We start from the raw sequence: 14,032 nt of genomic DNA, 5'->3' as shown, positions 1-14,032 counted from the left end.
TATCTTTTACCATAATTAATATCATTAACAAGAGTAGCCAAGAGATATATCCAAACATAACTTTCATCAACGCCATTCAAAAGCCATTAACTAAATTGAAAATACATCAACTTCAACTAAAGAAACACATAACTATATGAACAATAAATTAGAAAAGTACAACAATACATCTTTAGCATGGGATAGCCTCAACATCATGCCTTCAGTCTTCATTAGAATTGCAGACATAATTCTCCGATGATTACAAGCAGAGTACAAGGGAGGATTGCTACAAACGCTTTTGCCAATATCAACATGCCAACCATTCTCGTGACTCAAAACCATACATCCTGCCAAAAATACGGTTGTACCTTAACCTCATTTTGTGCCATACAAGATGAAAGCAAAGCCCCAAAGTCCTTCGTGCTTTAGGCCATGAGTATGCATGCCATATAGGAAATGCTCGGATTAAAAAAAAGAAAAAAAAACATAACAAAACAATCCGCTCGATGATATTTGCCAGGAACAACTTATCAGGAAACAAGGAACTTAATTCTAATTTACTCACTCTTATACTGAGGTTAAGGTTACTTACGTAAAGCACGCTTTCACTTTTCTCATCAAAGGCTTAAGTTTGGTATTGCTGTAGATTTAAAAAAAATTACTTTTAACTGTGTTAAAAGAAAAAACAACTGTTACACAAAACAATTGAGTATTTGGTAAACTATAATTATAGTAGCTATATTGGTTCCAAAATCAGTGTAATAACGTTTGGTAAATTATAAGGTTGAATTATTGTGGATAGTTAAAAATTACGACTATATTATATTATACTATAATATAATATATATTTATTATTATATTTAATATAATACAAAAAACTATTATTATATAATATATTATATAATTATGATATATAATATAATAATATTATTAAAATAATAACTCAAATAATTAAAAATTAGGATGGTATTATATTATACTATAATATAATACAATACAACTATTATTAAATAACATATTACGTAATTATGATATAGAATATAATAATATTATTAAAATGGTTAATCTAATTACAATAATCATTATTATATTATATTAAACAAATATATTATAATTAATATATTATATAAGTGTAATACACTATAATATATAATAACGTTAGAATTATAAAATTACATTAATATTTAATTATATTAATTATTATATAATATATAATATATTATAAAAAAATAATTATAATATCATATTATTAAAATAATTATAATATTATTATAATATCATATTATATGATAAAATAATAATATTATTGTTATTAATATAATTATGATATTATTTGTTACAATATTACTTTAAATTTAATTTGAGGTATTATGGGGATTATGAAAGTTTTATTAATTGTACTATTCAGATTCCCGCACAATCTAAAAGTTAAAGTTGTTTTTGGACTGTTTCTGATTTTAGCTATAGATTTTTTAAAAAGTACTTTTGAGGAAATTTACCGAACGCTAAAATTAACTTTGCTACAAGCATAAGCTGATTTTGAGAACGAAAAGTAATACTAAACGCAGCCAAAGCCTTTGTGTCTTGTAGTCAGTAATCACACTACACGGCTTAAAAGTGAGTTACACATGAAGCTCCAGAAAAATTGACAAATTATAGATTCAATTCAGACAAATGCTAAGCTAATAGAAGCCTGTTCGTTTTCACTTGCATAACGGCCAACTTTATTCAACCATTGCTTAACATTGATTAAGCTCTCTTGGTTAGTAACATCATACACAACCTGAAAAAATCCAAAACATTAAAAATACAAAAAGGAACAAAGAAGAATGCACTTACAATCATACCATGTGCACCATGGTAGTAGCTTTCCTAAATCGTTCTTGACCAGCAGTGTCTCATTGCATGTTCAGTAAACTATGCGAATGGTAATAAGCAAAAACCAGGACATATAATATGTGATTGCCACATTGCAGAGCAATAAACAATAAAGAATTTATGTACTTGAGCCCTGTCAATCAGACGTGAGTAACAAAGCGAAGGCATTGACACATTGCAAACCAATCAGCTAAAAAAAAAAGAAAAAAAGAAAAAGCTAAGAAAGAAATGCACTGTCAAACAAAAATGAAATTTAAGATGAATATTGGGTCAAACAAATTGTTCTTCATCTAACTTTGGTTTGTGAAATAATATATTTTCATAACTTGAGCAGGAAAACTAACAAATTAAGGGAATCTCAACTTGTTAAGAGCATAACTTGAACATTTCAGTCTTTGCGGAGACGATTAGTTCATGAATTAGAATTATTTTTAATTTACGTGTATTTTTTATGAGAGAAAATACTGTAGCGAAATATGAACTATGATTCGAATCAAAATATAAATCCCCTTATCAAACGTCACCAATTGATTCAAAATCTACCCTACTGTCCTGCGCAAATTTACTTCTATGCATGTTCTACCTTTATACTAGGAAGTAGGAAGCAAAAGAAGACTTGTTTTTTTTTTTTTTTGGCTAGAAATTAAGAAGACTCGGGCTCTTAGTGATACAGTACTTATGCGCAAAAACAAATATTAGAGGGATCAGAGTACGCAAAATAAGCATAACTACAAGGGAGCAACATCCGTGGAAGATATTAACATTTGATTTATGGATTAAAATTATTTTCAATTTACGTATATTTTTTGTGAGAAAAAATACCGTAACGAATCATAAATATGATTCAAATCATGGTACGAATCTCTTACTAAACGTCTCGGCCAATTATACAAAATTACAGAGGAAATTTTAAAAATGAAAAACAGACTTTTCCTATGGAAAAACAAAATTGGACTTTCATTGTCACCAGGAACTAGAACTTTTATACCATGTTTGATAAATAACAACAAACACACACAAAACCATCAGAAACCATAAGAAAAAAAAAAACAAAAAACAAAAAGCTGTCTCCTCTATCCTTTCCATTCAAACATCCATTACCGGGTCCTTTGCAGATATTCGTGTGTTTATGTGTTGTGTATATATAATATATGTTTTTTTTAGGTGATCAAGATATCAGACATTATTTTCAAGAGTAAAAGTCAAAAAACAATCCTTTTATTACAGAAACACGAAGTACTGACAGCTTTTTGGACGACGGCAGCGGCTCTTCCGGTATGGACGACGGCGACGGGAGGCGAAGTTGGGTCTGGTCGGCGGCGATGGAAGGGGATGGTTGCCGCCGGTCTCTCCGTTTTGGGTAGTCCAGTACCGTTGAGAGAGAAATGTACGAGTGAATTTTGGACGGTAGCAGCGGGACGCGACTTCGAGTTTGGAAGGCGGTGATGGGTGGGAATGGCGGCCGGTCGTGATAGCTCTGGTTCGTTAGAGAGAGAGCGACGAGAGTCCCTGATGAGTGATGAAGAGAGTTCGTGAAATTAGGGGTTTGAATTAAGGATTAAGACGTCGTGTTTGAAGTTGATTTTATTTTTGTTTTTTTACGTTTTTTGAGAAAAAAAGTATAGAAAAATAACGTTTGGATACAATTAAAAATAAAAATAAAAATAAGTTTTTAATTTAACGTAAAATGAGAGAGAAATAAAATTATTTTTTATTTTTTCTTCTCTTGAGTACAAAGGGAGAAATATTAATAAATTTTTTTAATACTAAAAATAATCTCTTGACAAAATTATCAAATGTATTTTTAAAAATAATTTCTGTCTGAAATTAAAATATTTTTATTTTAATATAAAAAATAAAATTATTTTAAAATGAGTTTCAAACGCATCCGGCGTTTTTTAATTTTTATTTTTGTTTATTTTTTTTAGATCAGATTTAAGTAGGGGTGCTTAAGTAATTTAACATTAATTAAGAGAAAATTTTAATAGCCACTTAAATTATTTTTTTATAAGAGGGTTAAGGTCGGTTTAGTTTGATAATTTAAATTAAAATATAATTTTATTTAAAAAAATTTTATTATAATAAAAAAATTAAATATGATTATTTTTAAAATATTTTACAAATAACTGAATTCTAAATTTAAAACGAGCGAAAGGAACGGAGTCATGCGACGAGTGTTCAATACGGGTTAGGGCTTGTTTCTGAAACGTCCTGGTTCGTTGTATAAAGCTCCATTTTGGTTAGGGCTTGTTGATTTGCGGGACTCCTAAATCCCCAAAATGAATTCTGGATTGTGTGATTTTGGTGAATTATCGATCAAATACGAGGGCGATGTTAATGGCGATATTTCTTCCGACGAGCTCGACCATGTTCCGCTGTTACGACGCCGGAGCATGTTGATGGCAAATAAGCGGCACTTACATTTGGTGGCTGAACTCATTGCCGTCGAAAATGGAAGCGAAAATCCTTTACTGTTGATCTTTGTTCCAAACTTCATTTTTGTTTTTGTCTTCTTATTTCGCTTTCTGCGTTTTTAAAGATTTGTTTGCGGAATATATGCAGGTCTCGCTTTGTTGTTAAAGAAGATGGAGGCCGTAGTGCATCAGTAAAATCCTAACTCAATGTTCCATTTTCTCATCTTTTTAGGTTTTTTTTTTGGTTTGGTTGATATCATTTTTTGGCAGTTTATGTATATATAAAATTTGCTAATATTTAATTGTAATATGTTGTTTGAAGTTGTTAAAATGTGAAACGCTAGAGATTATTGATAAACAAATTTTGGGGAGGTAATTCAACCTGGTACGGGGAAAGAAACCGATTTGACATTGAAATTCTTTCTTCAGTTGTGGATCAATTGCTGGGCTGTCTGAAATGTTTACATAATTTTAGAATTGTAAATGGTTATTGGCATATCTATTATAACTTAGACATATATAAGAGTTAATGCCTATTACTGTACTGATTATAACATTTTCTTATATACTCTTTTGGAATTGGAGGTTGGTTCTTCACATGAGAGTTGTAGATGTTCGTAATCAGTTACCAATTTGTTCATTTGTCCTTCATATGTTGGTTGGTAATTGTTTTTTTCAAACATTTTTTGCACCAATATTTGGTAATTCGCATCAAGATTTAATTAGTTCGTGGTGCTACGAAAAGGTATCAACCATGTCAAGTTACCACTTGGTCATTTATGTGTCGTGCTGAAACAAGTTAGTGAAATTGTTGAGCAAGATAGCTCGATAGATTCAATTGATTGGAGATGGCATCTGTTCTTTATCATATTTGAATTTTATTGAAAACGGCATATTATTTGCCTACAATTGATTTTGTCAATTCTTTGCTAATTGAGTATGCATCTTCTGTAGGATTTATTCTCTTTCATGCCTGCCTGCTCTTCGAGTGAAGTAGGAGCTGAACTTTTGGAGAAAGAACAAAATCATGAAAATAAAGATTCTGGGGAAGATACTCCCAAAGCCCTGTCCAATAACATTGTGGAATATTCTACAGTTGATCAGTGTTTGCAAAATGGTACTTGTGGTCAAGACATGGGAACTTCTGGAGATTGTCATAGTTGTTTGGAGCAGATAAAATGCCAAGAATCTAATGATAATTTTGCTGAAGTGGGAAAAATTGATTCAAGTATTTGCTCTTTGCCCCAAAACTCAACACTCTCAGAAGTTCCTACAAAAGTCAAGGTTGAATTTTCGGACATGTGCTCAATGGAAGGTGGTGTAAATAGTTCATGTGGTGCTGATGTTCCAACAATTAATGTAAAACATGAGATCCTTGATCACATTGCTTATGATCACTTACGGGATCACGTTGATTATGATCATTTGGATCACATTGTGTTGAAAGAGCGGCAAAGCATGCTATTATCAAGGTGCTATTTCATTTGTCATATGATCATTCCTCCTGCCCAAGGACGTGAGTGTGTGTGTGTGTGTGTGCGTGCGTTTTTTTTTTCTTTTTTTTTTCCTCCAGTATTTGTATTCTGTTGCCACCCCACACCCATGTCACTAGTTTATTTCTAGTGTCAGATGTAAAATCTTTGGTAGAAATTGTAAAATATATGTTCTTTATTTTGCAGGAAACTGCTGGCAAAACCAGTTCTTGAGGTAATTTGTTCTCTTTTTTTTTTATTGGCAGAAATTTTAAAAACCTTAGATTTGTTTTAATATTTTTTGAAGCCTCTTTTTTGTGGTTTGCCAAAGTCACTCTATTCCTCAACTCATTGAAGAATCAAGTTGTTTGGAAAGACTAACTTTCTTTATGGCAGAAAAATAGAGAGCGATAATAGCTAGAACAACTTGCTTGTTAGAATGCTTTTCTGTTTCTATGTCTTGCACTCCCATGAAAGGTATTTTGAAGTGCCTAAACCATTTAAAAGTGCAATTTATTTGAAGATAGTAAATGGAGAGGTAAAATGTTGGTCTTATTAGTATCTTTGTTGTTGTTTTTATTTTATTTTAAGTTGGGCTTATTAGTATCTTGGCGTTAATATTAGTAGGTTTTCCCATATATATTTGAATTTATACCCTTTTCACCCTTGGAATGAGTTGTTCCAATTTCCTATCTAATCCTTTTTCCTTGAAATGCAACTCAAATTGGATTACTTTATTATTATTATTATTATTTTTTATTTTTTCTTTTATAGGATTCCCAATCGAAGTTGGTTATGTGCCTTAATATCAGGGTCTTGTAGTTTTTAACACCTTTTTTTGTTTATGACTTTATGTGTTTCTCTACTTTGTCCCTACTTGAAAAGGCGGAGACAATACCATTGTATTTAATCCTATATTTTCCTTCAAGAAGCCCCAAACATTGCATAAGGATAATGTATGTGCCTTATTATTAAACTCATTGCCATCCTTAACAGCTTTGGTCTGATGGTTTTAATGCACTTTCTGTTATATGTATACACAGATGTATGAATGTATGTGTGTACAGACGACTTATGCTGCGATAGTTTGGGTTTTCTGCAAGCATGTTGTCATATTTTCTAGGGTGATCTATCACTGCGGTTTCTAGTTTTTATGACGTCTTTCTATGACGAATTAAAACTATGCAATATTTTGGTTTATACATATGCATATATATATATGTTTTTTTGTGTGTGTGTGTGTGTGTGGTTCCACGCATGTGGATGGAGTGTACTCTTTATACATGGAAAGAATATATGGCGAGTGTCTAATATATAGTATCAGGTTCATTTTTCAGCACCATCACTTATGCCCTGAAACTGTAGAAGAGTAAATTTTAGAGAAAAAAAGAAAAAAAAAAAGAAAGAAAAATCAAGAAGAGTGTAGGTAAGTAAATTGATGTTGCAAGTATTTGGGATTTCTAGAAGTAGGTGGCTTTATACTTAACTTTACACTCATTTTTCTCGGTTTGTCATAATATTTTCCCCTTAAAAGTGTAGGAATGGATTAAATCGTATTTCAATGAGAAAAATCATTCAAACCACACTATGGAATTTTATATGATATTCTATGAATTAAGAGGCATAAAGTTGTGTAGTTTTTAGGATTCTCTTAATTTGTGCACATTTTTCCTTTCATTTGTCTTTTGCTTGGTGTATTCATGGTTTCTCGATCTTTTCCTTTTTCTTTAGCGAATTGTTATTTACATAATTGTCTATGTTTGGCCTTGCCTTTTTCATTAAATTTTATCCATTTCTCCATGATTTCCTCTGTTATACATGTTAAGTTTGTGTTTCTGCACTCGTTACTCTAGTTGTTTTTAATTTTGTGCTTCTCAGAATAGTTCAGAAGCATTGGCAGGAAACCTTACACAACAGTGTGCTGAAAAAGAATTGGAAGACAGTCATGTTGTAATCGGACAACCATTAACAACTAAAAGTCGATTTGATGATATTGCTGAAAGTAATATTTCCAATCTTTGTAAAACTTCAACATATGGCATCATTACTGATTCCTCTTTTAAAACTGATTAATGCTCAACTAAACAAAGGATATAATAAGCAATAGGGATATTCCAGATAATGATGGGCTATGTTCAACCGCCAGCGCAAATAGCATGAAGGGTTCATCTTTCTCGATCTCTTTCAAAATCAAGGATGAACCTCAAGATGAAAATAACTGCCACAACTCGAACAGCCGTGCTAGGGATACCTTTTCCTCCAACCTTCGTTCAGTGAAGACTGAAACAGAAATCTCGAATGAACTTGATGAAGATGAAGCAGACCATGTATGTCTGGGAGATCGGGTGAAGATGCTGAGGTCAGAGGATGATTCCGTATTAAATCTGTCTAGGAGCTATGAATGTTTGAAGAAGTCTGTGCCTTTTGTCCCTGAGTGTGTCCCTATTGCTTTAGAATCTGTAAAGGGATTCAACATCCGTCCAAGGAAAAGGAAAAAGACTGCCACGTTAGATTTTCTTCTTTTTCTTTTTAGTCTTTACTAAATATGTTGTATATATGCTTTTCAAGAGCCAATCTGACGGTTTGTTAAAACTAATTGCAGGGATTCAGTTGAAACAGCTTTGGAGGAGGATGCTCCTGGACTTCTCGAGGTACTTTTTACTTAGACTCTGCCTTTTGGAGATATGAACAAGATTCATGAAGTTGGTAATTGGCAGGTGTTAGTCGAGAAAGGAGTATCAATTGATGAGATCAAGCTCTATGGAGAGATGGAAAGCGATGAAGCTCTAGATGAGTCTTCCAGTGAAAGTTTTTCAGAGCTTGAAGCTGTTATATCAAAGGTTTGTAACAATTTCGTCCATTAACCGTGCTCTGAGTTCAAATTATAAACTACTATATTTTTAAGCAAACTAAATAACAAATTGGGAAGCAAAAGCAAAGGACTTCATGACCTCACTCAACCCCCTTTTTTTCCATCAGTTTTTTTAACAGAATTCTAAAAGGCGGGGTTAAGTGAGTAATTTAAAATTTAGGGAGCAAAATTGGAATGACCATAGAGTTGAGGGGGCATAGATGAGTATAATCCAACAAATTAATATTGTGGTCTCCATCAAAGTGTCTTCTCAGTTCTTATTTATGCTTGATCTCAATTTCTATCTCAACTTGTTTATCACCGCTTGAGTGATAGTCCAATGTCTACTGTAGTTCAGTTCCATCTTGGACCATCTCTATATTTAACACGTCACTGATAGTGGTGTCTAATTTGTTGGGACAGCTTTTCACTCAGCGCAATTCGTTTTTGAAGCTTGCTCCCGTACGATTCACAAAGGGAGCAAGAGCTAGTTATTGCTTGGCTTGTCTAATATCACTTGTGGAGCAGGTAAGGATATTGCTTGGGCACATTTATTTGCTTGTAATGAATGTAAATAATTTCCTTTCTCAAATTATGTGCTTTGCATGAACATTTACCGATATATTTTCATAATCAGTTCTGTTTTGTTTAAAAATTTTGCATTCAACAGACAAGATATCTACAATTTCGTAAATGGCCTGTTGAATGGGGTTGGTGTCGAGACCTGCAATCTTTTATATTCATCTTTGAGAGACATAACAGGTACATTTGCAGCTTCGAACATGTCTTGAGGTTCATTGTCTTGTCTACTTGAACTGGATGAGCTTGACATGTATACTTGATTGCAGAATTGTGCTGGAACGTCCAGAATATGGCTATGCGACATACTTTTTTGAGCTAGTGGATTCTTTACCTATTGAATGGCAGATCAAGCGGCTGGTCACTGCTATGAAGCTTACAACTTGCAGCAGGATTTCTTTAATTGAGAACAAAGCATTAACGGTAATTATTTCATTGTTTGCCATTTTGGTGGTTGTTGATATCTATCTATTCCTACATACTAAGTGCAAAAGTTTCAAACATGTGGGGGAATGTCTGAAACTTTCGCAAGGGGTTCCCCTCCCAACCCCACAACAAGCTGAAGCACTTTTCTTTTTTTCTTTCTTTTTTTTTTTTTTTTTTTTTTTTTTTTGCGGATGCCATTTCCCCTGTTTTGTTTTACCTGCTTCTGTCTTTATTTCTTTTTGTCCCCTTTTTCTTTCTTTTTTTTTCCAGCAATTTGTATAACTGTTGATAGAAATGCCAATTACTTCTCAATGGTATAGATTTATTTATGGTTGGTGGTTTATCATATTTTCTTTCTAAAAGTTGTTTGATAAGATGGTCTTCAGAATAGAGGCCTTCTTAAGAAGGGAGCGGAAGTAGGTTTTGTGGCTGGCAACTGCACTGGCTTCACCCATTGTCTCTCTAGGACTAATTTTTTTCCTGGTCCGATTTTGTTTTCGGCATTTTCAATTGCTGTTGGTTTTAAGCATGGTTTTCATAAAGGATAAAGATTTAGTTGATCTGTGAAACACTTCACTGGTAATCGTGGTGTCATTTTCTGTTTTATTCCTCTCTCACACCTCTTAAACGTTGGTGTGAAGGTTGGAGAAGACTTGACTGAAGGCGAGGCACAAGTGTTAATTGAATATGGCTGGGTGCCAAATAGTGGTTTGGGAACAATGCTCAACTACTGTGACAGAGTGGTGCATGACCGGAAGAATGAAAAGGACGAGTGGAGATCAAAAATAGGAAAGTTGCTAATGGATGGTTATAATGGTGGAACCATTGTTTCGACCGACATGCCAAAGAAGGTTACGGAGTATAGAGATTCTCACAGCGCACAAATCAAATTGGAGCTACAAGATTGAAAGGTATCCTGTTCTGAAAGTGTCTATTAACTTGTATAAATATAGATTAACTAAGTCTTGGACCGCAGTAGACAGTGAGTTCATACTTGAGGGTATTGACTTGTCACTGACTCACTAACAGTTTATGTAGTAATGGTCTAATGGGGAGTAAAACTGATTGCGCTACTTTCTGAATGCGATCACCACATAGTTGGAAGGTACCAAGAGTTTATAACTCAAATGGAAGTGATCTCATCCTTTTCGTTCTGTTTTATAATCGATGTACAGACATGACATAATGTTTTAGTTCTGTTTTATCTGTTAATGTGCATACACAAACGTGTTTTATTTAAACCAACCAATCATTTGTCTCATCCCTGGTTTAAAATTGAGCAGTATGAGGAGTGCCTCGCCATGAGATGGCCTAGCCTCGCATTAGGAGGCACTCGTTAAAGGCATGAATACTCCTCACATGCATTAGGTGGCCTAGCCTTAACATGGCGTTTTCTTGTTGACGTTTAGCTCAACTTTTTTTTTATTTTTATTTTTAATGTCGTTTTTTTGAAGGTGAAATAAATGAAAAGGCACAAGCCTAGAATTCTTGAGGTTACTCTCACTTTTCTCATGTAGTTTTCGAAAATTGTAGTAAAGAGGCTAATTACTGAGAGATGATATCGTGGCCCCACCAATGAGAGCTCCTCTATCCCATTTCAGGCGGTACCACATTTTCTTCACGTTCCTCGTGGTGGCCCTGTCAGTGAGAGCTCCTTGTAGCTCTCCTCTTTTTGCCGCCGCTCCGCCCCGTTTCAAATGATTTCGGAGATATGATATCTCTTTGCTTCTTGTGTCCCTACCAGCAAGAGCTCCTTGTTGCTCTCCTCTTTCGAACGTTACTGCAATAATGCTGGAGTTAGATCTTGTCACCCGACACCAAATACCTAAAGATTTCTTCACTCCTCACTACTCACTCCAAGAGATCTTTTTCATGGCCAGATCGAAGGCGCAACTGGAACCGTGGCCACTGAGAAGCCTCCTCAGCCCCCTCGTGAGACTCAAAGACCTCAATGGCGCGTGCTCCTTGAAGGAAAAGAGACGGGCAACCGAATGCCTCCTCCAATTGTATGAAATAATATATTAAAGATTGCTTCTACTAGGGGGAAGATCGTCGATAACCGATAAAACCATTGCCACTTATTTTAGTAACTTATTTTAGTAGAATACGATGATCAGCGCCAGAGCAACCACTGATTTGTGATGAAAAAGGCGATATAAACTAATAGATTACCCGGTATAATCGCATAGATTACTTACGTCGTCACTATTGATTCCAACAATGTAATCTGGTAGTGTACCGGTTGTAATCTACTAGATTATTTTGGGGTCGGTGCCTACATTTAACTGGACGTTTCGAGTGACATAATTCTAACCCCTCTTATTGGAGTAGCAGAATTCTTAACATTCGTCACTGTGAAGATTTCCATGCCCCAATTTTGTGTTAAGACGTATGGCCATAGCAACGATATATTACATCTAAAATATGATAGGCTTACAGTACAATGTATTCTGGGCTCCGGTTTCCAAATTAGAGTTTCGTTGTTGTTTGATGGGTTGATCGTTCATGAGTTAAATCATCAAAAGCTCTCAATTAAATTCATGATAATTATCTTAAAACGCTTAGCACAGAAAATAATTTTACAAAATATTCAATGAACACAGGGATAATACATATATACATATATATAAGACTATTATGTGGTTCCTTTGATGGGATAATCCACCCAATGTAACATATAAAGTAATATGGCAATCATTCAACGTACTATTGACGTTAGATAATTGTAAAATAGTCTTTGGATGATTAAAATGACTGTCGTAGTATGTTTTTCACTTCTAAATGTTACGTTGGAGAGACCACAACCGGAGCAAGGGGCAAAAATTTGAAACCACAAAAAGGTCAGGGATAAAAGTGCAAGAAATCCCTTTGGTCAAATTGTTCATGATCTTGTGATCAGAATAATTAGTTACAATGTGATAATGTAAAAAGTAAGAAGGTTATAAACTTTTTTTTTTTTTTTGACTTTGTTCATGAAGTCTCGTAATATCGTACTTAAAACTTCCAGACATCAAAACTTTTGTCAAATTGTTTGCAAATTTCGTTTCACATTTACATAAGATAACAATTCAGCTAAAAAATATTTAATCATTACCTAATATTTTAATGGCGAGTGGAATAAAATAAAAGAAACACAAAAAATTGCGCAAGATTAATGAGATGTTTGTTTCATGTCTTCGGCTCTGATTCTGAATCGTGATTCATCGTTCTCTACAATGTTTTTCTCTCACAAAAAAACACACATAAAACGAGAATGGTTCTGAATCACGATTCTAAATTTATGAACCAAACGTCCACTAGCGATTCCTATTTTCAACTGTTGTAGAATTTCATGAATATTACCAGAGAATCACACAAATCTCATTTCACAACAACATTTGAACTCTACGTTGTGAGGATAATTAGACTCCAAACACTATGAAAATATCTCATGCATTAATATTAGGTACTTGAGCTTTATACAAGCACCAAATTATAAATTTCTTGCAGTGATGGCTACGCTTGGAGTTGATCTGAAACCAAAAGATTCTCTGATTCTTGAATTTGATGTTCATTTCAATCTTTTGAAAGATAGCTAGCTAGCTTACAAAACATAACGCGTTTGGTATTAACGCGTATATTCTGAACGCAATATACGACTTCCTCCCTTCTCAATTCAAACTTCTTAAAAATATTTGTGATTTTATGTGATCAAATACTTCAAAGTCTTGAGCGTTTTCTAGAATAAATTTGTAAAACTTCGACTTAATAAGAAAAATGTTGTCAAATTGACGTTTCAGATTTGACGTGCCTAATTTCGACTCTGCATGGACATTGACTAATTTGGGTAATTGTGGATGTAGATTTTTGTTCTTTTCTTCTGTGGTATAACTGGAAATATAAACTGTCAAACCGTATACGACAACAAGGGCCCACTACATTAGACTTTGTCCTTTTTACTTTTATTTTTTTCCTTAATTTTACGTACAGTACATAAGACTTGAGTATAGATGTCAAAATTTTAGAATTCGTTTAATTCGCTGATTTAAATTTTTAATTTAAGTTGAGATGTGATTTTATATGAGAGTTTTTTATTGTAGAAAAAAATTAAATGTGACAGTTTTTTAAAATTTTTTACTGTAACAAAATTCAAATTATAAACTTGAATCGGTGAAATGAACGGGCCTTAGTTAAAGCTAAAGAGTCCATTTTTAATTAGGGAGAAAGAAAGAAATAGGCCAAGACTTAAGATGAATTAAAATTAATATGCCAATAGTTTACATGAGTTAATAAATAGGTCAAATTACTGTTTTCATCCATAACTTGTCTGGTTATGAACCATAACTTGACAAGTTATTGTCCATAAATCACGGTTTTTATCCATAACTTGTCTGACTATGAACCATAACTTGACAAGTTTGTCCATAACTTATCTGGTTATGAACCATAAC

At 33.4% G+C, this 14,032-nt stretch overlaps 1 protein-coding gene across 2 annotated transcripts; it reads left to right on the top strand.

Moving 5' to 3' along the window:
- Positions 1 to 4,001: 4,001 nt before the first annotated feature.
- Positions 4,002 to 10,843, top strand: LOC21409808. Of its 2 annotated transcripts, none has more exons than XM_024173798.1 (12): positions 4,002 to 4,333; positions 4,423 to 4,465; positions 5,229 to 5,746; positions 5,954 to 5,981; positions 7,625 to 7,748; positions 7,865 to 8,252; positions 8,349 to 8,397; positions 8,464 to 8,586; positions 9,021 to 9,125; positions 9,268 to 9,359; positions 9,446 to 9,599; positions 10,244 to 10,843. In XM_024173798.1, the coding sequence occupies exons 1-12, from the start codon at positions 4,140 to 4,142 to the stop codon at positions 10,508 to 10,510; spliced, it is 2,085 nt and encodes a 694-aa protein (XP_024029566.1). In that variant the 5' UTR covers positions 4,002 to 4,139; the 3' UTR covers positions 10,511 to 10,843. The 2 variants fall into 2 exon arrangements, with proteins under 2 accessions (XP_024029566.1, XP_024029565.1); XM_024173797.1 differs by having other exon boundaries at positions 5,229 to 5,790; positions 7,630 to 7,748.
- The last annotated feature ends 3,189 nt before the right edge of the window (positions 10,844 to 14,032 follow it).

This window comes from Morus notabilis, unplaced genomic scaffold (genome assembly GCF_000414095.1).
Source record: "Morus notabilis unplaced genomic scaffold, ASM41409v2 Scaffold518, whole genome shotgun sequence".
Lineage (NCBI taxonomy): Eukaryota > Viridiplantae > Streptophyta > Magnoliopsida > Rosales > Moraceae > Morus > Morus notabilis.
The sequence above is the reverse complement of the archived record's forward strand: the minus strand, read 5'-3'. Positions and strand labels throughout refer to the sequence as shown.